The sequence below is a fragment of the Equus przewalskii genome, chromosome 2 (genome assembly GCF_037783145.1).
Source record: "Equus przewalskii isolate Varuska chromosome 2, EquPr2, whole genome shotgun sequence".
NCBI classification, from domain to species: domain Eukaryota; kingdom Metazoa; phylum Chordata; class Mammalia; order Perissodactyla; family Equidae; genus Equus; species Equus przewalskii.
The window spans coordinates 44,226,487-44,251,622 of record NC_091832.1 but is presented as its reverse complement, the minus strand read 5'-3'; the positions used below and the strand labels follow the sequence as shown (position 1 = coordinate 44,251,622).

At 51.8% G+C, this 25,136-nt stretch overlaps 1 protein-coding gene across 4 annotated transcripts in view; it reads right to left on the bottom strand.

Annotated features, from left to right (window-relative positions):
- The window catches only part of ACOT7 (acyl-CoA thioesterase 7), a 115,619-nt gene that overhangs the window by 31,802 nt on the left and 58,681 nt on the right, over positions 1–25,136 (bottom strand). For all 4 annotated transcript variants that reach the window (XM_070603991.1, XM_070604006.1, XM_070604011.1 and 1 more), the window contains 2 exons: positions 20,382–20,468; positions 1,340–1,456 (listed from right to left, as the gene is read on the bottom strand). In XM_070603991.1, coding sequence (XP_070460092.1) covers positions 1,340–1,456; positions 20,382–20,468 — 204 coding nt within the window. The remainder of the gene's footprint in view (positions 1–1,339; positions 1,457–20,381; positions 20,469–25,136) is intronic.

Below are 25,136 nucleotides of genomic sequence, written 5' to 3'. Positions count from 1 at the left end.
ATCGTGGTACAACAGGGTTCTTCCTTTCCCAAACGTTTATGCCACCACCACACACAACACTCAAGGCCCACAGAGGAGGAGCCAAGATAGACAAGACCCACTTATTTTGGGCAAATCCTAAAATGACACAGTGGTCTGCATCGGTGGCAAACACCCACCAGTTAAGAGGAGATGCTGCAGAGCAGAGGGGGACAGTGCCACAGACGGTCCTTCTCCTCACGCTAAGAGCACCCCCGATCCAATGTGGGGAAGCTTAACCTGCTCTCGATCCTGGCAGGGAGGGGAGGCAAGCCCTCCAATTTCAAGATGCTCTGTCCCCAGCACACAGGCCTTCAAGTGCCAGGCGTGTTCTGCAGGAGCAGCTGCAGGAGAGAGCACAGGGGCCGGACCGCGGCCTTTGTGGTTCTGGACGCAGGACAGCTCCACCGAGTGAGCGGTGCTTCTCGAGGCCCGTGGCGAGCACAGACCAACTTGCCTTCCTTCCACTTTGCCACCTCCCACGGCCGGGAGCTGGTCTGACCCCACAGCTTTTCCAATGAGCTGCTTTCACGGTGAGACTTCTTCAGAATCAATACCAGGCTCTCGCAGCCCTGACCCCACTGCAAAGTGCTACTCTTCAGGGGCGCAGAGCCCCATCTCAGAAGACACAACATGAACAGAAATCACCACGTGTCTGGTGGAGACATTCACTTTATATCTCAGACCAGCAACGACGTGAGACGAGCATGGTGAACTGCACCCATACACATTGCGGAGGCCCTGCCACCCCTGCCGGCAAAGTCACTGGAGAGACGGCAAGCACCATTTCCGGGTGGGGCCAAGGGCCAGGTCACTGGGACTGGATTTCTGTGTTGGGAAAAACTACCAAACCCCAGTGCTGCCCCAGGTGGCGTGGGCAGGGCTGGCCAAGGACCGTGGTCCACAGGCTTCTCGGCACCGACCCCCTCATTACTTACATCATGGATTATCTATTCCTCCCTGAAGAAGAAACGTGCCTGCCACAAGATCTGGTGGCAACTGTCACAGCAACTGTGCTCACAGGATCTTTGTAGGGCTCTGTTCATGGGGCATTTTGAATGAGTTCATGCTGCTCTTTAGTAGGATAAAGCCCCAATCATATCTGAGGTACAGATTTTACCAGATTGAAAAATCAAATCAACGACCCCTAGCCTCACAAACGCAGAAACAAGGACAAAGCACAGGACTCTGGCTTCCTGTTTCTTGCAGCAAATGGGCAGACAATGCAGCCGAGTGACAGTGTGTGAACCAAAAGCAAACTGGTGCAAACGACCCAAGCAGCCAAAGCCACCCCCTTCTCTCTGTCAGCAGATTCTGTTACCTTTTCTGATCTTGTCATGAAAGTTAATGGCGTCCACGGAAGCCGTGACTATGTTGGTCTTGCAGTGACGAGCAGCTACGATCCCAGCCACCTCATCCATGAGCTTCATGGTGACACCTGTACAGAGAAGGGGCACATGGCAGATTAGATATGAGGGAAGGGGAGGCTATTTTCTATCCTGGAAACAAGGAGTAAAAACCAAAGCCCTCTTACTACCCAGCAGCAGGAGCGCAGCCAGCTCCGGGGCGGGGAGGCACCATCTGAGCGTGCTGAAGCTCACGTCATCAACCTGGCTTCCTCGCGACCATGGCTGATGTTCTGGGGCGCTAACAAAATGACAATCCTTTTCCTAACTCCACAGATATCTTATCCTGCCAGGAAAGTTTGGTTACAATAGCTAGTGGAATGGCTGCCTCAAAAAGTCAGATAAGTGCTGGTGAGAATGTGGAGAAATCAGAGCCCTTGTACACTGCTGCTGGGGAAGGAAAATGGTGCAGCCACTGTGGAAACAGACTGGAGTTTCTCAAAGGGCTAAACATCAAGTTACCACATGACCCAGCAATTCCACTCCTAGGTATACACCCAAGAGAAATAAAAACACAGTTTCACACAAAAACTTGTACAGAGATTTTATAACAGCATTATTCATAATAGCCAAAAAGTAGAAACAACCCAAATGTCCATCAACTGATGAAAGGACAAAGAAAATGTGATGGATCCACACACTGGCATACTATCCGGCCATAAAAAGACACAAAGTACTGGCAGATGCTACAACATGGATGAACCTTGAAAATACTAAGCTGAGTGAAAGAAACCAGTCACAAAAGACTGGATATTGTTTGACTCCATTCATCTGCAATGTGCAGAACAGGGAAACCCATAGGGTCAGAGGTGGACGAGTGGTTGCCTAGCGGTAGGGGATTAGGGGGAAATGGGAGCGACTGTAATGTGAGTAGGGGTTTATCTTTGGAGTGATGAAAATATTCCAAAATTGGTTGTGGTGAAGGCTGTGTAACTGTGAATACACTAAAGATCAGTGACTTGTACACTTTAAATGGGTGAATTGCATGGTATGTGAACTGCCTCTCAATAAAGCTGTTATAGAAAACAAACAAAAGGAGAAAAGCAGGCTCACGGGAGGCCAAGGTCTCATCACAACCTCAGGCTGCAGCCGCTGTGGGCTCTTGACCACACCCCTTTAGTCTGATGGGATCAGGACTGCACACCTGCTACTCCCCCACCCCCAAATCTTGCCCCCCCCAGCACAACATGCATATTGTACTTCTTCCTTCATTTTAAAAATTTTAAACCATATCTTTTATTAGGTTGAACTACATGAAATCACCCAAATCAATCATTTTTGATCTACAAAGGTAACAATGTGATACTAATCAACCTAACAGCTATCAGAAATCTTAGAAGGTTATGCATATTCACCCTAGGATACAGAACGATTTGCAAAAACCTGGAGAGAGGCAGAAAGACAGACTCCATCCCACTCATGAAAGCCAGGCTCACGTGGAACCGTGTTTAGGGCAGGCCAGGCAGGTGACATAGGGAAGTGAGGAGGGCTGGCGGGGGCCCCTCAAAAGGACAGCTACTGCCCAGCCCCTGCCTGCTGTCCCACCCAAGGAGCAAGGCCCCACCACCAGCCTCCCGATGTTCCAAGAGAAGCCAGGAACCTACGTGTTTATGAGGAATCTGCTGATTTTTAAACATTGGTGATTAATTTAAAAATCTCAAAAAATGATACAAACAAAAAAAGAACTGAAGCCCCTTCTGTACTGGACTAGAGGCCTCATACAAATACAGCAAAAGACGCTTCTTAAAAGGAACTCGGGAGACGGAGGGAGGGGCCCTCTGTCTGGGAGGGACACCTGGGGTTCAGTATACTCTTCTCTCTACTTTCATGAATATTTGGGCATTTCCAGAATAAAAAAGTTTTTTTTTTTAATTAATGTTCTTGATTTAAAAACTATGCTTTTATTATCAGGACTTTTCTTATGGAAGGTCCTGCTAGATGATGATGATGATGATGATGACCCATGAGGGCTGCCCCGGCCATTTAAAAGCACTTTCAGGGACAGCGGCATGTTTGTTCTCAATCTACGCAGGTATTCACATACCCTGCTTTCAAATTAACAGTGAGGCTCTAAGTCACACGGAGGTCCAATTCTAAAGAAAATGCAAATGAAACGCGGGGAAAACAGCTCTCTGGCAGAGGAAAGAATCACAGGGCAACTGAGGCTCTGGGAGGTGGCAGGGCAGAGAGCCTCCAGGCTTCGAATAGCTTGGCGCCCAAAGGTCCGAGACAAGGGGTCGCTTTGCTTTGCAAAGAAGCTGCTGGGTTAAGTCATAATTGGAAATGGACACGGGTAGCCTTGCCTAAGCCCGCCACAAGTCTCTCTTGGCCTTTCTGCCCACAGCAGTGGGCCTCAGGGAAGATGGGCGAGGGCGGGCTTGGCAGGGTGGAGGCCCCACTCACACGGTGGTTCAGACCCTGGAGTCAGACAGCCTGGGTGTGAGTGGCCCCTCCACTGCCTGGGGTGTTGGGGGGCCGGGCATGAGGGCGCATCACTACCACCACTGCCTGGCTGGGGACCCTGGAAGCCAGATCGCCCTCTGAGCCTTGGGTTCTGCATCTGCAAGGAGAAGGGGTGACAGCAACTACATGCAGGTGACGAGCAAAGGGGATGAGGCCTGTGGCCACTCAGTAATGGCAGCTATCGTTATGAGACACAGGAGTTAAATTGAACACTGATTTAATTCAGGGCTTTGGGGAGAGATCTGAGGTTTGGAGGAGAAACAGAGAAGGAAAGAGAAGAGAAATGTCTCAGAACACCAGCAAACACGTGGGGTGAGGACTACACACTTTTGCTCAGGGGCAAAGGTGGCGTCCAGGGGACAGGTGGCTTCACTGTGCCACACACCAACCACAGCGGGCCCAGAGGCAGGTCTGAGACCCACAGCCCACCTGCTGACTCGGTTGTGGCTTAAGGGTGTGTGTGCGTGCGCGTTTGCGTGTGTGCATGTCTGCGTGGGTGTGTGGGCGTGTTTTAAGTTTCCGAGAGGGAGTGAGAGAGCCCACAGACAGTTCTCCTAGACTGATGTGCACCATAAAAAATTGACTTGTTACAACACCTGGACAAGTGGCCCCCAGCTCACAAGTAGCATCAGCATGAGCTGGTGGTCTGGAATCCAGAAGGCATTTCCCACAGACTAACTCTAAGCTGGGTAAGCACACTTCCTCGGGCAGCCAACAAAGCTCATTGAGTCTGATGAAGTGTCAAGACGGGCTGCGTCTGCCATGAAACACCGCCACACTGAAGATGATTTACATAAGAAGATGTCGATCTAGACTCTAGAAACAGTTGAACACGAGGATGATGAAGAGACAGGATTCTAGTTGGGTATTTGCACTAGAGATGTTGGAAGTTCACGACAGAATGTGCACCACGTGCGGCTGTCCTTTCCCCAGGTGAAGACATCAGCAGACTCAGGCACATCGGGGTCCTTCCAAGAACAATCAAGACAGAGACGAGCAGGATTTTTTGAAAGGAAAATAAAGAAAGGAGATACTGAAGTCTGGCACAGGAGAAGAAACCAAATGGATATGTCGTGGAGAAGCAATGACACCACTGGGAGCAGCGAACCAGACAAGAACACAACAGCTGGCGTTTCCTGAGCCTCCGGGCACAGGCTCTGCTCCAGTGCACGGCCCAGAGTCACTGTGCCAGGAGGTCGGCGCCTCGAGGCAGGAACTCTGTTCACTGCTGTATCCCAAGCGCCTGCTGCCTGGCAGGCTCTGAACAGAGACTCAACGCAAGAATGAATGAATGTTGACCCTCCCTGGACAGCTGTCTGCGAGGAAGGCCCATTACTGTCTCCATTTATCAAAGCAGGAACTGGGAGCACAGAGATGCACATGTCCAAAGGCACAGTACTCTTCGGGGTAGAGTGGGACCAGGCCCTGACCACAGGGCACCAGAGGCTACAGCGTGCTGCCTCTCCATCCAGGTCCTGAGACGGGGAGACTCGAGGTGGAATCCCTAACTCAGATAAGATTATGGAAATGAGCTCGAGATCATGGCAAGAGGTGGGGGTGGCAGTCAAATCAGTGTGTAGGGCTGGAAGGTCACAGACGCAGACCTCCTAGCATGGCGGATACCAGGTGGTGTCACCAACCCGGGGGGTTGAGGAGAAGGGTAAGGACATGAGAAATGCAAGTTTGTACTGGAATTCACGTTTCAAAGGCAGAAAGTGCCTACAGTTAACTCTTGTTTGTATGTCCTGAAAAGAAAGGAATGGAAGAATAACTGAAAGAAGTCATAATCAGCTCCTTGCAACTAGGGTTCTGCTCCATTTATCCAAAATGCTGGAAGAGATCCCACAAGGGACCTCACCGTTACTAAAAATACTGCAGGATCCAAAGCATGTGCCGGCCAGGATGGGGGAGGACACGAGCAGCTGGGCGAGTTCCTGATGCCAGATGCCCCCAGCAGCCCTGTGCAGCACCCCCAGACCATCTGTATCATGTGACATGGGAGCCAGCACGGGTCGGGAGGTGACTTTTGTCCCTGTGTCCCTGCCCAATTCAGAACCTGGCATATAGTGCTCAGAAAGGGTTGCTGAATAAACAAATGAATCAAGGGAGGAAGGAACATCGGCTAACAGATCACAATCAGCTCAAGGAAGCAGCTCCAGCAGCTAGCTGTAGGGCCTGTATTTGAGAAACAATCTGGTTCACAATCAGCCCACGTGCAGCCAGGAAAGAAATGCTTATCCAATCCACAGAAACCCAAAGTTAGGTGAGCCAGGTGGCATGTTGGATAATAAATCAATATTTAAACCACCTTGCTAGGTCTGTTGGCTAACAATGCTTAAAGAGACAGCTCTCTCCTGATCCCAAGAGCCAGCACACAAATCTGAGCTGAGAGACCCGGGGAGAGGATTGTGATGAGCTGCAAACCTGATACAAACAACAGAAAAGGCAGAGACTCATGGATGAGCTCACAGACTGCTAGTGCCCAGGTCAGGGGGGAAGGCACGATCCCACCATGTGTGTCTACGACTAGATTATACCCCAATAGGGGGTTTATCCCTGGTACCAAACAGTGACTAATATGGGCAGCAAGTGACCAGCACAGGGAGGAATCCCAGCACCGTGTGGGACGTGGAGGTCTGAAAGGAACCGGCTCTGCTCCACAAGAGAGGGCCTGGGGGAGTGGGCAGGCCAAGCTCCGGAAGGCTCTCCCCTGGACCACTCTGCCCACTGCTGTCAACCTGTACCTCCATGGGAGGCCATGCTAGGGTCAATGGGAAGTGACAGCAAGGTAGATTTTAGGGCTCACTACGTGGAAAAACTTTCTGTCAAAAACTCAAGTGTTCAGCCTTGTAAAGGCCAGGGCTCCCAGCCCCACTGTGTCTGAGGGAAGCCGTGGGGTCGGAGCTGGACGCAGAACCTCCTCTGGAGAAGACGGCCCTCACTGGAAACCTCTGCCTGCGGCTCCTGGAAACCCCAGGTCTGTTTTCACAAAGGCACGTTTTAGTGCTGCTGCAGGGGACCTGGAGAAAAGGGAGGGACAACCGTGGTCCTCTGGGGTCCTGTGCACAAAGTGGACTTGGGTGGCTACTTAGAGGGGAGGGAATCGATGTCATAAAAACCCAGATTATAATAAAACGTTGATGATCAGAGTGACTACCTGGTGAGGAACAACCTTGGACAAATCGCTGCGTGGATGTGGTTCTGTGACATTCTTGTTATCTGTTGCTAAGAGAAAATGATCCAAGCAGAAGACAATTAAAAATCCATATACTCTCACCCCATCATGGCATGTTTGTAAAGACTGTCACCAAAAATACAGTCTATGACTGTAAACAGAATGTATTATGATCCATGTGTTGACTGAGAAAAGCAAATTTTGTTAAAAAATAAAACAAAACCAGAAACCTGCGTGCCTGGTTGGTAACTGCCCTTCCTCATAAGTACACGGTGAGGCCCTGGGGGTCTGCCAGAGGAAGCCACCAGCCCTCGTGACACTGGAAGCCACCATCTCCTCTGCACTTTTTTACACTTTAATTAAAAATGTCAAGTATCAGAGTTTTCTCAAAAATGCCTCTTTCCAAGTGCCTACTGAAAAACCGCATCAACTTCTTCCAAGTCAGGGAGAGCAGGTGCTGCCGGCAACGGGAAGACAACTTTGGCAAATTCCAGTTTGTCGTGTGCTGTCCTTATTACCCAAGACTCAACATTGAAAGATGACAACAAAATTGTAGGATTTGCTGTCCTTGGACCCTGCACTCATTTGAGGAATTATGGGAAGGACAAAAAATAAGACTTGCTTGGCCACTAATATATAGATAAACATCGGGTCCCAAAGATATTTTTGAATTTAACATTTAACTGCTTATAGGTTTGTTTTTTTTTTTAAAGTATCGACAACATGTTGACTGGCTTAAAAATAGCAGCTCCATGTTATTTTCCCAGGCCGGGCTGGCTGACTGGGCCACGCCTGCCTACAGACCCAGAACAGCAGTGAGCAGCTCAGAGCCTGGGGCTGCTGACTGCGCTGTGGGCGGCAATTTGAGATGCCCCCATTTCTATATTTAATCCCAACTGACGGAGTGTGGGCGCCAGCCTCCTATATTAAGAAACAATAGTAAGTTCATCTTATTTTAACTAGCCCACCCTTTGGAAATTACAAGGGGTTATTCTAAGAGCAGGTGAGGGACAGCCTCCCGAGACAGTCTGGCTTCTTCCTCCCTGGTTCCAAACGTATCTGCAGGCACCTCTGCAAGCCAGGACCACGAGCAGAGGAATATGAATTAAGGTAATTAATAAGAGTTATTTTTGGCAATTAATGCAGAGTGTAGCAAAGATGTTGAGTTTCTAACGTCAAAATGCCAAAAGTGGGAACTCTGGCAGAGCCCTCCAGCTCAGCTGAACTGCGGCTCCCACGTGCCCGGAGCATCGCAGAGCCAGGCAGCCAGGGAAAGGGCTGTCCGGCCACATTTTATTCCTCACTTTCTGTGTCAGGAAACTTGAGAAGGTCACAATTAAAGCTGTTCACTGCTGTTTGACAATCAAGGCTCTCCCTGTTTTGAACAAGGCAGAGGGAAAGCAGGGCAGGCGGATTCCTGTCCCAAGTGCCATGGAGCCCAGGGAGAAGGTGCAGCAGTTCCACGTGAGCCCCCTCGTGGCTCTGCACTCAGAGGGGCAGGCCAGGGGGAGGCTGTGGCCTCAGCCTGGAGTCCACACAAGGCAAGGTCGTGTCTTCAAAGGCCAAGACCCATTCCAGGGGGTGTCTGTTTCCTCACAGGAGTCTAGACTGAAGTCAGGAGTGAAGGCTAATGTATAAAAATTATATGTTCATGATGTTGATAGGAAAGATGCCATTAGAGGACACTGCCCATGTGTGCTCCTATGGAATGCAGCTAAAGAGGAAGCAAAAGCTGGTTAATATGGCACCAGAAACGAAAGATGCCCGTACATTTGTGGAGGACATTCTCATGCAGCATGGCTGACTGATTTCTCCAGCAAAATGCTTTGCATTTCTGGAAAGACAGGGAGGACTGCTGGCCGGCAGGGACTCAAAACCACACATGTCCTAGCTGGAGGAGACTGCTGAGAGGTCCCGTGTGTCAGGAGGACACCAGTCCTGGGATAGCTGTCAGCAGGGCCCTGGGACAGCTGGCTAAGGAGAACTGCAGTTTCGGCCAGTTCACAGCACTGGGGGTTTCCAGGGTTGTAAGGAGACCCCCACCTCTCACCCTGTCCCCCTGGAGCCGTCTGGATAGACATGAAGCTTCACTTTGGAGCCTTAGCTGCAGAATGACATCTTCAAAAACAAAGATTCTTAGAGAGTGAGAACTGGAAGGAACGTGGCTATCACCTAACGAACTCTCAGCTTCGTAACGAAGAAACTGGCGCCCAAACTTGCATTCACTTGCTCCCCTCTTGACCCCGTTAGACCAGAAGTTCCTCAAAAGCAGGAAACATGCCTTACTCATCCCTTTTCTTCCTTCTCCCTTGACCAAGGGCTCAACACACTGTCTTCCACACGGTGGGGCTCATGAAACTGGAAAGGGGCGCCTATGTTTACACTGTACTCTTCAGTGAAACCAATTCCTCTTAACGGGCAAAAAACTGCTTTTTCACAACCGCCCCATGAAAACCAAGTGAACGAGAGAACCAGGATGGGAGGCTTCCCCCGCACCTCACCCCCCCAGACTCCCTCTGCATGGGCCACCCAACTTCTCTCGTCCGTGTGTCCCTGCCTTCCTCCGCCCACGGGCCTGCTGTTTCTCCTGCCTCTTCCTTCAGGTTCCCCGGCCTTGGGACCCTCAGGCAGCTGTGTGTGTCCCCTTGGCTGCTGGACATGTGTGTGGAGGATCTGTTGTCAGAGAAGGTTTGTCTCCCAACATCTCAGGTGGAGCAGTGTCTGTGCCACACTCTGCTGCATCTCTGGGCCTCGCACAGAGATGGGCACAGGGAATGTGCTCGCTAAGTGTTCAACGAGTTCGAGAGCCATCATCACGTGGTCCCCTGACAAGGTGCACACACAGCCTTGCACACTCCTCTGGGTAGGGGCTGACATCACTGTTGCCCCCACTGCAGTTCCACGCAGGGACTGTCTTCACTCTTTCCAGCTCATTTATTCAGCACATTGCCCGTCTGCTCTGCACCAGGCTGTTCTCAGCGCTGGGGATGAAGCAAGTACATCAGACCAAAGGCCCCAGGTGGGAGCCTCCATCCTGGCGGGAGCAGCCAGCCAGCCGGGGCAGCATCTGTCTGGCAGTGGTAAGTGCCTCAGAACAAGAGGGAAGCACGGTCAGGGGAGGGGGTCTATTTTATACGGGGCGGTCAGGAAAGACCACCTTTTCTCCGGAGACCTGAACAAAACGAGAGGCAGCTGTGCAGTTGTCTGGGGGACCCCAACCCAGGCAGAGGGAAGGAATAGCAGCCCAGGAAGAGAAGAGCAGGCGCAAAGCCCGCAGGCGTACTCTGTGTGTCCTGGGAGCAGCGAGAGCAGGAGCAAGGGGAGAGGATGGTTATGGTGGAGCTGGGAGGCACACGGGGAAACAAGATCCTGGAGGGCCGTGAAGGGGAAGAAAGGGCACAAAGACTGGGCTTCTGTGTGGAGTGAGACAGGAGCCACTGCAGCATCCTGAGCAGGCACAACTTGATCCGACTTCATTCTAAAAGGACCAGTGAGGCTGCTATGTTGAGAAGAGACCATCAGGGAAGTTGGGAGACCATGTAAGAGGCCATTTCAACAGTAATGGGTGGAGCTGGAGGTGATGGCGGAGGTGTCTGGTATGTTTTGCTGGTGGAGCCCAAAGGACTGGCCGACAGATGAGATGGAGGGTCTACAAGAGAGAGCTGAGTCACGGAGGACCACAGGAATTCTCGCTCAACAACCAGAAGGACGGTCTGGCTGTCACTACAGGAGGAAGGCTGGGAGGAACGGGGTCAGGACAGCCGAGGAGCTGTGTATCTGAGACCAAACTGGAGAGGCCTGTCGGCCATTCCAGGGAGGTCCTGAGAAGGCAGCTGGAGTCCGGGGGAAAGTTTCCACTGGAGCAATAAACATGGGAGCCGTCAGCCTAGGGCGCTGTGAGACCGGGTGAGTCACAGAGGCGTGGAGTGCAGGGGTGAGGACAGGCCCCAAGGCCCTGAAGCAGGCAGAAGAGGAGAGCAGGAACAGCATGGGGATGGAAGGGGCAGCAGTGGGCAACCCCTAGGCCTTGGGAAGGAGGCTGAGAGCAGGGGCCGGACGAACTGTGAGCGCCAACAAAGACCTGCCCACTCTGACCTTGAGAGGAGAGAAGCGTTTGGAGCAGTTTTCAGCAAGGACGATGAAGGGACAGGAGGGAGGGAGAGCAGACACTCTCGAAGGCACTGAGCTGAAAGGGGGTGTGGAGGCGTGGGGGCAAAGCTGGGTCTGGGGAGACCTCCCAGCGAGGGAAGAGAGGACTGGCCTCCAGCTGCTGCCCCTTGAGGACCACGTCTGCCTGGATAGGCCCCTGCTGGCCTGAGGGGACCAAGGGCAGTGTGACAGGTGGAGCCCCAGTGAGCTAACTGATGAAGGTTTCATGACAGTCACTATCCCGTTATTGTTTTCCCAAAGCATGTTAATGGCAGAGCTGGGGAGCCCTGCTGGGTCAGGTAGGCCACCTGGAACTCAGGGCCCAGCACGGCCGACGCTGCCCCCAGACCCTCTGAGACTAGCAGAGCTGGGGGCAGACCTTCCTGAAAAACTTATTTGTAGACTCACGACGGCACAGAAAACAAGTGCACCCTGGCGCTCACCCCAGAGCTGGTCAACGTCATGCTCACCGTGTCGCATTTACTCACTGCCCTGATGTGACCCGGGCGGGGTGCAGGTGTGGTTGAACCTGACCAGGCCCCTGGCTTTGGCAGTAGAGGCAGAAGCATTCCAGTTAAGGGGTCAGTGACCACCTCACACCAAATCAACAGCCAGGGTGGGCTCAGGCAGATAGGCATGGGTCCCCTGCAGGAGTGTGGCCACTGCAGGGTGCTGGGAAGCACAGGGCAGAGCTGGTCCTACAAGTGGGAAAGGTGTCCTGTCTGCCAACCTGGGCCCAACCTGGCAGCCCAATCGAAGGACATGAGAGCCACATGTCCGGTTTGATTTATGGACCATGATCCTAACAGAAAAAAAAAGCTGCCAACAGCTTAGGACACAGTCATGAGCCAGCATCAACTCAAACCATCTCTCCAAATGATTTCTTTCATTCATTAGCGGACATTCATCAAGTTCCTTCTATGCACAAGGTACTCTGCAAAGCACTGTGGGAGAGAGGCAAGTGAGGATAAGACGGGGGGTGGTCTGCAGGAAATGCATGCCTGAGAACACCACAACTATCCTAAGGGGCAGAAAGGGTAGAGCCCAGAAGACGGGAACAGCAACGTGCAATCGTGCACACGGAGGGGAGGAAGGGGCTCCGGGAGCAATGGGGAGGAGTGGGACTGGGGCTGGGCAAGTAGAAATGGGCGGAGGTGGGAAGAACAGGAGGAACAAAGACAGGGAGACAGAAAAGCAAGGGGCCTTTTTAGGGGAAGAAACTCACAGATGAGTGGAGGGCTGAGTGCCGCAAGGCTAGGCGGCATCCTGGGGGCACTGCGGCCACCGGGCTGCAGAGCCGCAGAGCCGTGTTTGCCAAGCCTGACCTGGCAGTCTGGGACAGATCCAGGAGGGGAGAGCCCAGAGGTGTGGGCGCCGCAGGACCGGGCAACTGGCAGAGGGACAAGATGAGTGGAAAGGGCTCTGACAGCTCAAAATCACAGGTTCTCTGCTCGTGAGGATTTTGAGGTGGGCAAGGGTGGGGACAGCCCGGAGCCACAGGAGAGCAGGGGGCCTGGGTCCACAGACAGGGAGGCACAGTCAGGCCCGCTCCTTCCTGCTTTCTGTGCATGGATTTTGTTAATCTTTCTCCAGTTCCAACACTTAGGTATTTTTAACTTTTCTTTTTAAGTAACACAAGATCCAAGTTACTCACTTTTCCTCTGAGAACATCTTTTAGCCATAACCCTAACTTTGATAAGAAACATTGCCGTTTTCATTATTTTCTGAATCATTTAGAAGGCCAGACTTTACTTTTTCTTTGACCAGGAGTTATTTAGAGGAATGTTTCTTAACTTCTAGGCGCTTTTGTTCTTGTTATGGGTGCTTAGGCTTCATGGGTCCCATGTTGGGGAATTTATAATTACAACACTCTTTGTGGTCATGTAACGATCAGCTTTTATAAATGCCCCATTAGATATGAGCAAAAAGCATGTGCCTCCGTGGAGTAGAACATTCTCTCTCTGTGTGTCAGTAATGAATAAACTAATAAAGTCAATAAAATCAGAGCAGTAACAATAACTAACCTTTATGAAGCACTCCCCACGTGCCGGCTGCTCCCGTGTCACCTCATTTAGAGAAGGAAGCTGTAAGCCCTGGGAGGTTAAGCAGGGCGGCCGCAGTGCACAGAACAGCTTCAGAAGTTCTGAGAAGAACGGGCAGGTGGGGAATCAAGAGAAACATCAGGGCGATGGGCCATCCCCCCACTGAGGATGCCCTGGGGCTGTGGGGGAGACACTGAGTGGGGATGTCAACAATCTGTCAGTGCCAAACGGAGGAGCCCACGGAGGCCACGGGCCGGGTGAGTCATGGGGAGAAAAGATGCAGTGGGGGAGGGGAAGGCAGCCCAGAACAGACTCGGGGGGACACCTACACTCAGGACACAGGCGAGAGGAGATAATCCGAGATTTAGGAGACCCAGTGGAAGTCCTCGCCCTGGGTGTGGGAGGACTAGCTGGGGAGCATGACACATGCAGATGCCTCCACCCGCCTGCCTTATCACAGGCTTCCTGGGGAGGGGCCCAGCATATGTCTCCACCAAGCCACTCTAATGCCACCACAGTGTGGGAGGACGTGGATTCAGAGAGTGTGAGGGCAGGAAACCTGAGGTCAGTGTAGCCAATACTCTTGAGGAGTCAAGGGAATGGGGTGTGAGGACTCAGTTGCTGGATTTGTTGAGACAAAAGCACTCTAGCCATGCATTTCTGAGGGCCCTGAACCATCAGAACTCCCCCCCCGCCTCCCCGGGGCCCTCAGTATTAAGGATACAGGCCCTGCTCCATGAAACCTTCCATGAGAAGGGTCCAGGAGTCTGTATTTTCAACAGGCACCAGATGACCGCTGAGGGACAGAAATGTTTAGGAGACTGTTGTAGCCCCAATTCACTGCTACATGTCCCTGCCTTGATTGCCCCTCTGAGCAGTGGTAGTTTTTACTCAGAACCAAAGTAATCATTAACATGTGGTTCTTGTCTGAAACAGAGAACGCCCACTTCCATTCCTGTCCTGCTCTAAAGATCTGTTCAGGCCCTGGAGAAGCAACCAGAAGAGCCCACATGGGCCCCGGGACAAGGGCCCAACCAGATCCACCTCTGGGCTGAGAAGAAGAGACCAACCTAAGGTGTGTGAGGCGCTGGGGGGCCAGTGAGGCCCAGGACTTCCGACCAAAGTAGTCACCAGGGGCTGACCACCCAGAACAGAGCTGCTGCCGCCCCGACTTTCATTCCTCAACTAGAAGCTTCTAAGCTCCCTTCCTTTCCCAGTGCCTGGGGTCTTTCAGGAGGTAATTAGAAGTGGACAACAGTAATTAATTGTAGGAACAAGGTTCTTCCTCGTCCAGCTTTTTAAATGGACAGCACCAGAAAGGGCTGGGGCTGCTTACTTAAGGACGTCTCTTAGTTAAGGGGAAAACAACAAAGACTTCAGAGTAGGGAAATATTTTTGGAAGGAGAGAAATACACTCTGTGGACACTAGATTCCAGTAAGGGTCACTGTTCCCCAGCTGTGTCCTCTTTTCCAGGGTCAAACATTTACAGCAACCATCTAACCCAGCCTGTCCATTAGAATCACCTGGGCCTCCCCACGGCGTCTGGGTCTATTGGTCTGGGGGGATGGGGCATCTGTATTCTTTACTGCCCCAGTGATCCTAGCACGCAGCAAGCGTACCACAGGCTGACAACCTCTTGGGAAAGTAGAGAGACCCACACCATGAATTTAACTTGTGTCAGAGGAGAGAACTACTAACAAGATATGAAGGACGGACTGGCCAAAGGGGGAACCTGGAGGTGAGCGAGAAAGGGTCGAAAGCCCAAATGAAGGACCAACTCTACAAGAGGAGGCAAGGAGGGACAGCAGCAGAGCCTGACACAGAGAGGAGGCAAGGAGGGACAGCAGCAGAGCCTGACACAGAGAGGAGGCAAGGAGGGACAGCAGCAGCAGAGCCTGACACAGAGAGGAGGCAAGGAGGGACAGCAGCAGCAGAGCCTGACACAGAGAGGAGGCAAGGAGGGACAGCAGCAGACAGAGCCTGACACAGAGAGGAGGCAAGGAGGGACAGCAGCAGAGTCTGACACAGAGAGGAGGCAAGGAGGGACAGCAGCAGAGCCTGACACAGAGAGGAGGCAAGGAGGGACAGCAGCAGCAGAGCCTGACACAGAGAGGAGGCAAGAAGGGACAGCAGCAGCAGAGCCTGACACAGAGACGAGGCAAGGAGGGACAGCAGCAGCAGAGCCTGACACAGAGACGAGGCAAGGAGGGACAGCAGCAGAGCCTGACACAGAGAGGAGGCAAGGAGGGACAGCAGCAGCAGAGCCTGACACAGAGACGAGGCAAGGAGGGACAGCAGCAGCAGAGCCTGACACAGAGAGGAGGCAAGGAGGGACAGCAGCAGCAGAGCCTGACACAGAGACGAGGCAAGGAGGGACAGCAGCAGCAGAGCCTGACACAGAGAGGAGGCAAGGAGGGACAGCAGCAGCAGAGCCTGACACAGAGACGAGGCAAGGAGGGACAGCAGCAGCAGAGCCCTGACACAGAGAGGAGGTCTCAGGAAGCTGGCCGTGGCTGCGACTCGAATGTCTTAATAACGTAAAAAGTAAGACCATCTGCTAAGACTGGGCCTGGCAGGGGCGCACGCAGAGCTGCAGAAATCAGATCTGGAACGTACGCAGCAGGGACTATTCTCAGGAGCAGTGCTGTGGTCCCCAGACCGGTAGCACCAGTGTCCCACGGACACTCGGTAGAAATGCAGGTTCTCGGGCCCCTCCCAGACCTATGAACATGTAGGGTGCTCAGAAACACTAGGGTGGGCCCAGCAACATAGAGCAGTGGCTCTGGAGGGTGGGCCTGCTAAGAAACACTACGGTGGGCCCAGCAACATAGAGCAGTGGCTCTGGAAGGTGGGCCTGCTAACAGCAGCATTAAGCAGCAGCATGGTAGAGTGGGGGGCGGGGGGGGGGGGGGGGAGGTGACACAAGCAAGCAACGGCCAGAAACTGCAAACCACACAATTTGTTATTCAGAAAGCTGGAAGGTGAGGAATGAGCCCCGGGGCTAGAGGCTGGAATGGGGAGTGAAGATCAGGTTAGAGGGACAGGCAGAGGTGTGGCCAGAGAAGGGAGGGAGAGAATCTACAGTTCCTGGATTTCTGAACAGAAACCTCAGAAGCTGGATGATGACACAGCAGTGCCTCTCAGCCCTGTGGGGAGAATGCCGTACCCAGCCAGGAAACGTCTCCACACGCGCAAACTTCAGGAAAACCACCCTTGTACCCCATGACAGCGAATATCCCTCCGGGTGAGGTCTCCCTTTCTTACCCAGTAACTCCAGACATGTCTGCCTAGCCAGACCCCACCAGCAGATGCGGCCAGGTCACTGCATTTGGCCAATGGGATCAGAGCAAAGTGGTGGATACAGATCCTAGGTGTGCTCTCCACAGCCTTTTGGGCTGAACACTGGTGCAGTGATGTGCCATCATGCACCACACAAAGAGGGCAGCTCCCAAGGATGGCAGAACGGGGCAGAGGGAGCCTGGGTCCCCAACATCACAGAGTTGCTAGCTCAGCCCTGGACCTCTTAACAACTTCATTCTTACATCAGAAACAATCATCATCTTTCTTGTTGAAGCCACTGCTGATGCAACTGAGCCTTTATCACACCTGGGGAATGTATTACCTTTCACAGGAAGCCACTGGAGGATGTGTTCCACTAAAACTGGCAAAGAGGAAAATCGAAGATCTGTGCATCAGGGCACCCAACCTAGTGAGAGGCAAAGGAGGTCCCAGGAGAGCAGTTTAGAGCAGGGAATGAGCAGTCCAGTTTGAGGAGGATGGAGGGTGAATATCTCCAGGGAAACACTGAGCAATTATCTGGCAAGCCAACGGTATCCAGCAGCATTTTACAGAGATGCTGAGGGTGGGAGTGACTTAGGTGGATGTTCAAAGGGAGTGGAAAACTAGGCAGTAATAAGCTGCTGTAGTCACAAAGCTGCACAAGAGATCCGATCCTAGTACTCTACTTGGCTCAGCACTGAGCCATACTTACAGAGGCGTAAGTAGGAAACTGACGAGCCGAGAGACATGTGGGAACAGAGTCATGTACCACAAGCAGCAGCCGAAGTCAAGGGAAGTGGAATGTGGAGCCAAGAGAGGGCACGGGCTAGCTGCGTTTTGTCAGAAGCCCTTTTGGACCATTTGGTTTAAACCATTTGGTTTAAAATCATTAATTTAAAAATTATAAAGTGCCAAAACAAAAATCCAAGGCCACTGAAAGTTCAGACGCGAAGAACGTACACTGAAGACCCCTCTGGGGTCCACCCTGAGCGGGGCCCCGAGCTAACCCCCAGGGAGCCTCCCCACCCAAAATCTGGCCACAGCGGCACTGGATTTGGGGAGCATGTTTCCTTCCACTGTCTGGCTGGTCGAGAGCAGTGACTCCCCCTCTGAGGCTGAAAAACCCGCCTGGAAACAGCGACAGGGGACCAGGCAAGGAGAGTCCCAGAGGAAAGAAATCAGAGCAAAGAACATGTCAGGAACCAACAGAAAGACAGCAAGACCTTTAATAAGATGGGTCAAAGAGACATGAAACCAAATACCACTTTTTGACCAAATTACTAAAAAGTGATGTTTCATGATATAGTTAAAATCCGTCAACACACAAAAAACACTTTAGAAAATGAACATACCTATGAACAAAAACAATGAAACGTAGTTTCTCTATTTCAGGCGAGTTTTTTATTATTATTCATTTTATATGCCTCTACCTAACTTTAATTATTTGAGTTATTTTTATCACTGGATCTCCCGGGTTGTCCAGGTATGTTACTGTGCCATCTGCAGAGACAGACAGTCTTACCTCTTTTCTGCCAATTCCTGTGCCTAACTTTTTCCTCTTACTCAACTGCAGTCGCTAAAATCTCCAAAACAACGTTACCTGGCAGTGAGCGAGTGAGCGCCTTTGCCTTACTCCCGACCTCAGAGAAGGTCCTCTGAGCTCCTGCTTTCAGCAAGATGCTCACTTCAGGCGCGTGTGTTTTACCATGTCAGGAAGCACCACCAATTCCTGCTCTTGCTGAGTATTTTTATCAAGGATGGGTGTCCGGGGGAGTTATAAACAGGTCTTGATTGTTGCATGAACCTAAACACCCCCACAGATACCTGCTGAGTGCCCCTTCAGGTTGCACAACCAACCATGGAGGAGGGGCGTGGGGAAAACAGAGAGGAAAAGGCCTTTTCTGGGCGGAAATCGCAGCACTTTCACGAGGTGGAAGGGAACACCATGTATTGAGTCACACTGGACCCAGGGAAGGCAGAAGCCAAAAGCCAGGCTAGCGCTTCGGCACAGAGGCCCTCAGATTCAGAACCACAGGATGCGGCCAGTCCTCCTTCCCGGCCCATCACAGAGCGTCCTCTGCCGCCTCGTGTTTACTCCCTGCCTCTTTCCCATTCCCTCATGAATGATCAGAGGTTCTGCCCATGCACCCACGACAGGAGAAATGACCTAGCGTCCGCCTGGAGTCCTGGATTCCACCTGTGATTTCAAACCCTTCTCAATACATCTTTCACCAGTTCAGCACTGCCAAAATTTGTGTTGTGTGGGTGTTTTTTAAGTGGTAGGGTAGGAGCTAAGTCCTCAGATCAAAACTACACCCTGTGTGAAACATCACAGGAAATGGGCTGGGGGTAGTGTTTCAAAGACACATACAGTATAGAATTACTGAATAAAAGCCAAATTAGCATCCCTCTCAGTTCACCATGTCCCCCTTCGATGGGCATCTACTGCATTATAGTTTGAGAAGACGTTGATCCCGTGATTTTAGATACCACTCTCGTTGACAGTATTCTCTCCATAGGGAAATACAATAAAATCACGGTTCTCAGTCGTTTCCTGCAGGAGATTTATTCTGTTCATTCAATCCCAGTGAGTTACCAGGCACTCTAAGAGATGATTAGTTTTGGCAAAATTATTAGGCATGTTTTCTTAAATCGCGGGCATAAAACCCCTACGAAAATAGGCATTAAATATTGTAAAGCCATGGTAAATACCTCTTAAACACACATTAAAAAACGTGTCTGTATCAAATGAAGCAGCTCAGGCTGCCCAGTGAACATGACACGCTGTAGATTTCCAGGGGATTTCCGACAACCCCCACTCCTTGCACTTCACTGGCGCCTGTCAGCACGTGACAAAAGAAGACTGGACTTAACAGCGGACTTTCGATGACGGAAATGCCACATTATTTAACTTCCAACAGCAACCCCTGGTAGAAATATCAAATATCAGTGTAACTCTCCATGGTTGGTACCATCTGGACAAGGTTTTGAAGGATGAATAGGAGTTTTCTGAGTGAAGAAAGGAGAGCTTGGCATTCCAAGCAATTGGAAATGAAAGCACAAATGAATGGCATCGTGCAAGTGCCCGTTATGCCTGGGCAATGACGAATAGCTTGGTACAGCCAGAGCAGTGGTGCCTAAACTTCCATTACCCATGTACTACTATCACAACTCCTGTTATTATCTATACCACTTGACTTTCTCTCATATTTTTCTTTAAATCAACCCGTCTTTTAAAGTTTACTTTAATCTTATCTCGGATGACAATATTTATTAAACTATGGATCTGATGTGCTACTTACATTTTCCCTAAGTCACAAAAAAATAATTACACACTATTAAAGTAAAAAGTGTCCCTCTATGAACCTGGAGCTAAGTCCTCCTGTGTTTCAGCCATGTTTCCTGAGCTAGGAACTTCAAGACCCACAGTTTGAGGTGGAATCTGACCAAAGGAAGAAATAAATGCAAATATCAGAGGCAAACCATTTTTAAGCAGCCACTCTTTGTTGGGGGGGGGGGGTCACACTGTTGTTACTTCCTGGGATGTCGGCATCCCCTGAAAGGCTGTGTCCTGGCCCACAGGCAGCAACTAAATACCTCGTCGATACAAGCTCCCAGGGTTGCATGTGACCCTCCATTAGGATAGTCATCCATCTGACTTTCATTTCCAATTTTAAAAACAGGCGCCGACAGTATTTCGGTAATTAATTATGCAACGTCTTAAAAGTTTAAATTTCTTCTTCATTAAACACAAGAGCCTAAACTGGGTCAGACGGCAGCATGGCTTCCCGGGGATTAACAAGGAGCCAGCAAACACACAGGGAAGAGCAGAACCACTGGTTTCTTACCTCCATGCACAAAGCCATGCAGCGTGCAGTCCGAAGGCCCCACCAGGTGGATCAAGCTGGACTGGCTGTAGCTGACCGTGTTCGGCTCTGGAATTGCAAAGGAGAGAGATTAGGCCACGGGACAGATCGATTCCCAGGGCTGAACGGTCTGCCGGTGCTGACGCTGCCTCCACGTCTGCACGGCCACTGCCAGCGTCCAACTGCAGTCAACTTAGACACTTCTCTAAGGAAAACGAGGGTCTCAAAACAGGCTCCAGTCGGGGAAGGGGAAGGCTTTTAAGGATTAATTAGCCACTCTGATAGTGAGTGAGACTATTGTTACTCCCTGGGGATGTCAGCGTCCCACAAAAGGCCCTGCCCCAACCCACGGGCAGCCACTAAACACCTTGTGGCTACAAGCTTCCAGGATAGTCTCCTACCTGACTTTCAGCCCTGATTTTATGAATAAGCGCTGACAATATTTCGGTAATTTATTAGGCAACCTCTCAAAAGTTTAAATTGACACTTCACTATACACAAAAGGTGTTTAGTGGCAGGTGGAGACTCAGAACCCGAGAGAGAAACTGCAGATTCAGCCTTCAGGGACTCCATCTCGGGGCTCCAGCCAGCCCTCAGTCCCTGTCCGGGCTCAGGAAGACACAGCACCAAAAGGCCTGCCGGCTTTTCCCTCCCACCAGGCCAGCCCTCTCATGCCCTGCATTCACCTTCCCAGAGCACGATCCCTCGGGTGTCCCTCGTTCACACAAGGCTACAGCTGAAATATCTACAAGAGGCTGCACTTTAAAAGAAAAAGATGAAATAAAGCCCTGTCTCCAAAAGGCAGACATTATACCTTGACCCTGACTCTTCTGTCGGGGGCGTACCACTGACGTAGGGTCTTCTGAGCAGACCCTGCCACTGTGCACGCTTCTACCTTCCCAAAGCCTTCCAGGCAGGGGTCGTGCTCATTTGTTTCCTGCTGGCACAGCTGGTAATCAGAAAGGGTGGCCCATTCCCACCCCAGCAAGACGGGCTGCAAGCCAGCCCACTGGCCACCGCATGACTGGGACACGCCACAGATGGAGAAAGGTCCTGTCTGTATTTTGCCTTAGAGGAGTCTGCACAGGAAGTGCTGTCGCTCGGCAGCCAAGAGCTGGTGGCAAGAGGGTGGTTTTGACCCCTTGACCCAGAGGCCAGGACCTGGGGTCCCCTAAGCATCAGCGGCCGCCTCCAAGACTCTGTCTGATGCTCCCCGCATGAGATTGCAACTGAGTGGTGGCCTGAAGGGTCAAGAAGCAGGAAAACAGGAGTTCAGGCGAGCCGGGGCACTGAGTATTTACTTCCACGCTCAGACATGTCTACTTGTTCTCGAGCCTCACAGCTTAGAGCGATTTAGACTCAAGTTCTGAGCTCGTGTGTGAAGTACTGTCCACTGTGAGAGGCCTCTGAGGCAACCACTGCTCAAGCACCTCAAGAGGCTCCCAGCTGGAAGGGTCCTCGGTGGCTTCTGAGGGATGAAGTGGCTCCGACTCTGGAGTGGGAGTCTTATTTTTATCTACTGTCAGTTCCCGTCTCCGAGGGTTCTGGTGACTGGCCTGCTCCCTCTGCCATCTTTCTTGTCGGAGGCAGGCGCCGGCTGCCACGTGAGATCCCTTGTTCCTGCCTCGGGCTCTGCCGGGGTGAATCCTTGTGCATGGGGGGTGGGGGTAGGAAGAAGTAGCCTGTCATGGAGTCAGGAGCTGGTGGGCAGCAGCAGAGCAGAGAATTCTCTCCCGAGAGGCCACATTCGGGGGACTCTGCCATCCAGCCCACCCTTCTGGATGTAGGCCAAGTGGTCCTCAAGTGTGAGCCCCTCCAGGAGCTGGTGCACAAGGAGACTATCGAAAGCCAACCAACAGACAACACCGACGACTGTGAGTGAGGGGCATGTGGGTAAAGGCTCCCAGGAGAGGAGCTCCAGGTGTCCCCTGCTGTCCATTGGGACTGCTGTCAGTGCAGATGGCCTGTGGCCTTGACCCAAAGAAGGAGACGCTCCTGCTCCCAGCTGCCACTCAGTGCAGGCCCACCAAGACCTAGAGGTGCCCAGAACAGCCTGGACTATCCGAGACCACCCTGGCCCTCAGGGCAACAGAGCATACCCTGCAAGGGATGAGAAGGGAGGCCAAGAAGGAGTCCAAGACTCTGCCCTCCCCAGTTCCTAACGTCACTTGGAAGTGGAAAAGACAAACCAGAAATCCTTGTTCTGCTCTGGGAGGTGCAGGTGACAGTCCCTGCCAGTCAGGGTGCACCCAAGGCCACGGCCACAGCGGCGTCAGGGGCTTCAGACGCCCAGACCCCGCCTGGGGAACCGGAGGAGAGGCACGGCCCGAGGAGCCACGAAGGACGCCAACGAAGTCCCTCGGCCACCACACCATCAGAGAGACGCCCCCAGCCAGCACTGGCCAGCCCACAACACCCTCAGTCTCAAAGGACTGTCTCCCTTGGGCCCGTCTCTGCAAAGCACGCGGGCCAAGAGCAAAACGCCCGGGAACCGTGGGAGCTGCTCAGCTGCTTTGGTCTGTTTGTGTTCCTCTCACAAAAGAGATGAAAGCAACTGTTTTATAGCATGAATGGAAATGAAAAGCCTCAAATTGGGCCCAATCTCAGGAACTGCTTTGACCAGCTGAGAGATCTGCATGTGGACAATGACAAAGAATTTTTTAAAATTTCAAACAATGGAGAATTGCATACGAAAATCTTTGTCATTCAAATAACTATTTATTCAAATGACAAGCCATTTGAAATAACTGTAACAACCTAGTCAAAGAGAGGCCCTCACTTTTCTGTAGTAAAGTGTAAAAATATGAAGCCACGTCGAATAATTTAATGTTCTGAGGACTTGCGTTGATGAGCTTCTAATAAGTGAAAGCAGCAAAATTCTGATGGGAAAAGAGCAGACGCCCACGCACCTCAAGTCCTCCTTCCCTCCGTGAACCGTAACCCACGGGCCCGGCAGGAATGGGCTGTGTCTCATTCTCTCCTGCGTTTGGTTCAGTCGCTGGTACAGGGATAGGACAGTCACCTGAACTCATCTGAGGCAGGGCTGATTTTGTCATCAACCCAACAGCCCCCAAAACGGACGGTCAGTAATATGGCTAAATAGTCCCTATGCGGTTAAAGCTGGACAAGTGATGGCTGTGGATTGAGGAGTTCAAGGTAACTATATTTTCTCTTGTCAGATGGAGAAAACAATAAGATAAACTAGGATTTAAAGAACTCCCAGATTCTCTGAAAAGACACCTGAAGGATGAGTCAGCCCCTCACGGGGGTTGCTAGGCGACAGTCCTGAGGACGGAAATCTGGTTCTGGTTTCACAAGTGACGGAGAGCTGCAGACGGGGACGTGCATGTGGGGGACGGTGGGCACGAGGGGCCAGGAGGGTAGCAAGTCTAGGGCCAAGCCCACCTCACTGGGGCAGGGAGGGAGTCCTCCCATGGGAAGGCGCATGAGTGTGAGAAAGACCCCCAGTGCCGAGCGCACGCTCTGTCCTTCCCTCTGAGCTGCTGCCCCCGTTGATACAACCACACTCACCAAATCCAGCTGACGCCGAGCCACCACCATACAGGAGATAGCAGCTGGTCCCAGGTGAGCCCATCTCTGCTCTGGGCACTGGGAGCCCCACCTGGGGAGGACCAGCCCTGCCCTGCCAGGGAGATGCCAGTTCCACCAGGAAACTGAATGTTGTTCAGTTCAAAAAGACCGAAGAGGGCTGGCCCGGGGGTGCAGCCGTTAAGTTCACACGCTCCCTCTCGGTGGCCTGGGGTTCGTGGGTTCGGATGGTGGGTGTGGACCTACACACGGCCCCTCAAGCCATGCTGTGGCAGTGGCCCACATAAAAAAGACAGAGAAAGATTGGCACAGACGTTAGCTCAGAGCCAGTCTTCCTCACACACACAAAAAGACCAAAGAATGGAAGTCACCAAAATATGTGACTTCCTTAAGACACGGTTAAAAGCCAGTCCCTAATCCAATCATCAGAAAAAGGTGCATTTTTATTGGAACATAAAAAAGGAAAAAAATAAAAGCTTGTAAAAATTTATCAAGAAATCTTGAGATTCAGAATGCCACTTTGGATTAAAATCACTGACGAATAATAGGGTCTGAAAAATATTACATATCAGATCTACAATCAAACAGAGGACAACAAATGGAAAATAATCTCATGAGTGAAGGAATTTAAACTGATTGAAAACTGTGAGTAACGTTAATTTCCCAGACGCTCAGTCAAAGGAGCTAAAGCAGGATTAACCTCATGGTTCTCAGAGCCCAAGACTCAGCCCTCGGCCTCAGCCTCCACCCCAAGCTCTCACCAGAACTCGCCCACGGGGACGGGGGTCCAAGCAGGCCCACATACCACCCAGCGCCGCCTCCTAGCTCCCCTCTTTACCGCCAGTGGGCTGACACTGTCGCTCCCTTTCTGCCTCTTATAAGGACCCATTGGACTTGGGGCCCACTTGAGTAATCCAGGATGACCTCATCTTGAGATCCTTACTTGACTATATCTGCAAAAGCCCTTTCTGCAAATAAGGTCACAGTCACAGGGTCCAGGGATGGGGACACAGACATGTCTTCCAGGGCGGTCGCCATTCGGCCCACTCCAGTTTCTCTCTCCCAGGAAGATCCTTAGCACCAAGTTTGTATCTCTCCTAAGACATCTCTGCTCCCTTGCGTCACTTTGCAGTCCCTGGTGCCTTTGCCTGACCTGCCTGCTTGCCTGCCCTCTCCCGAAAGCAGAGC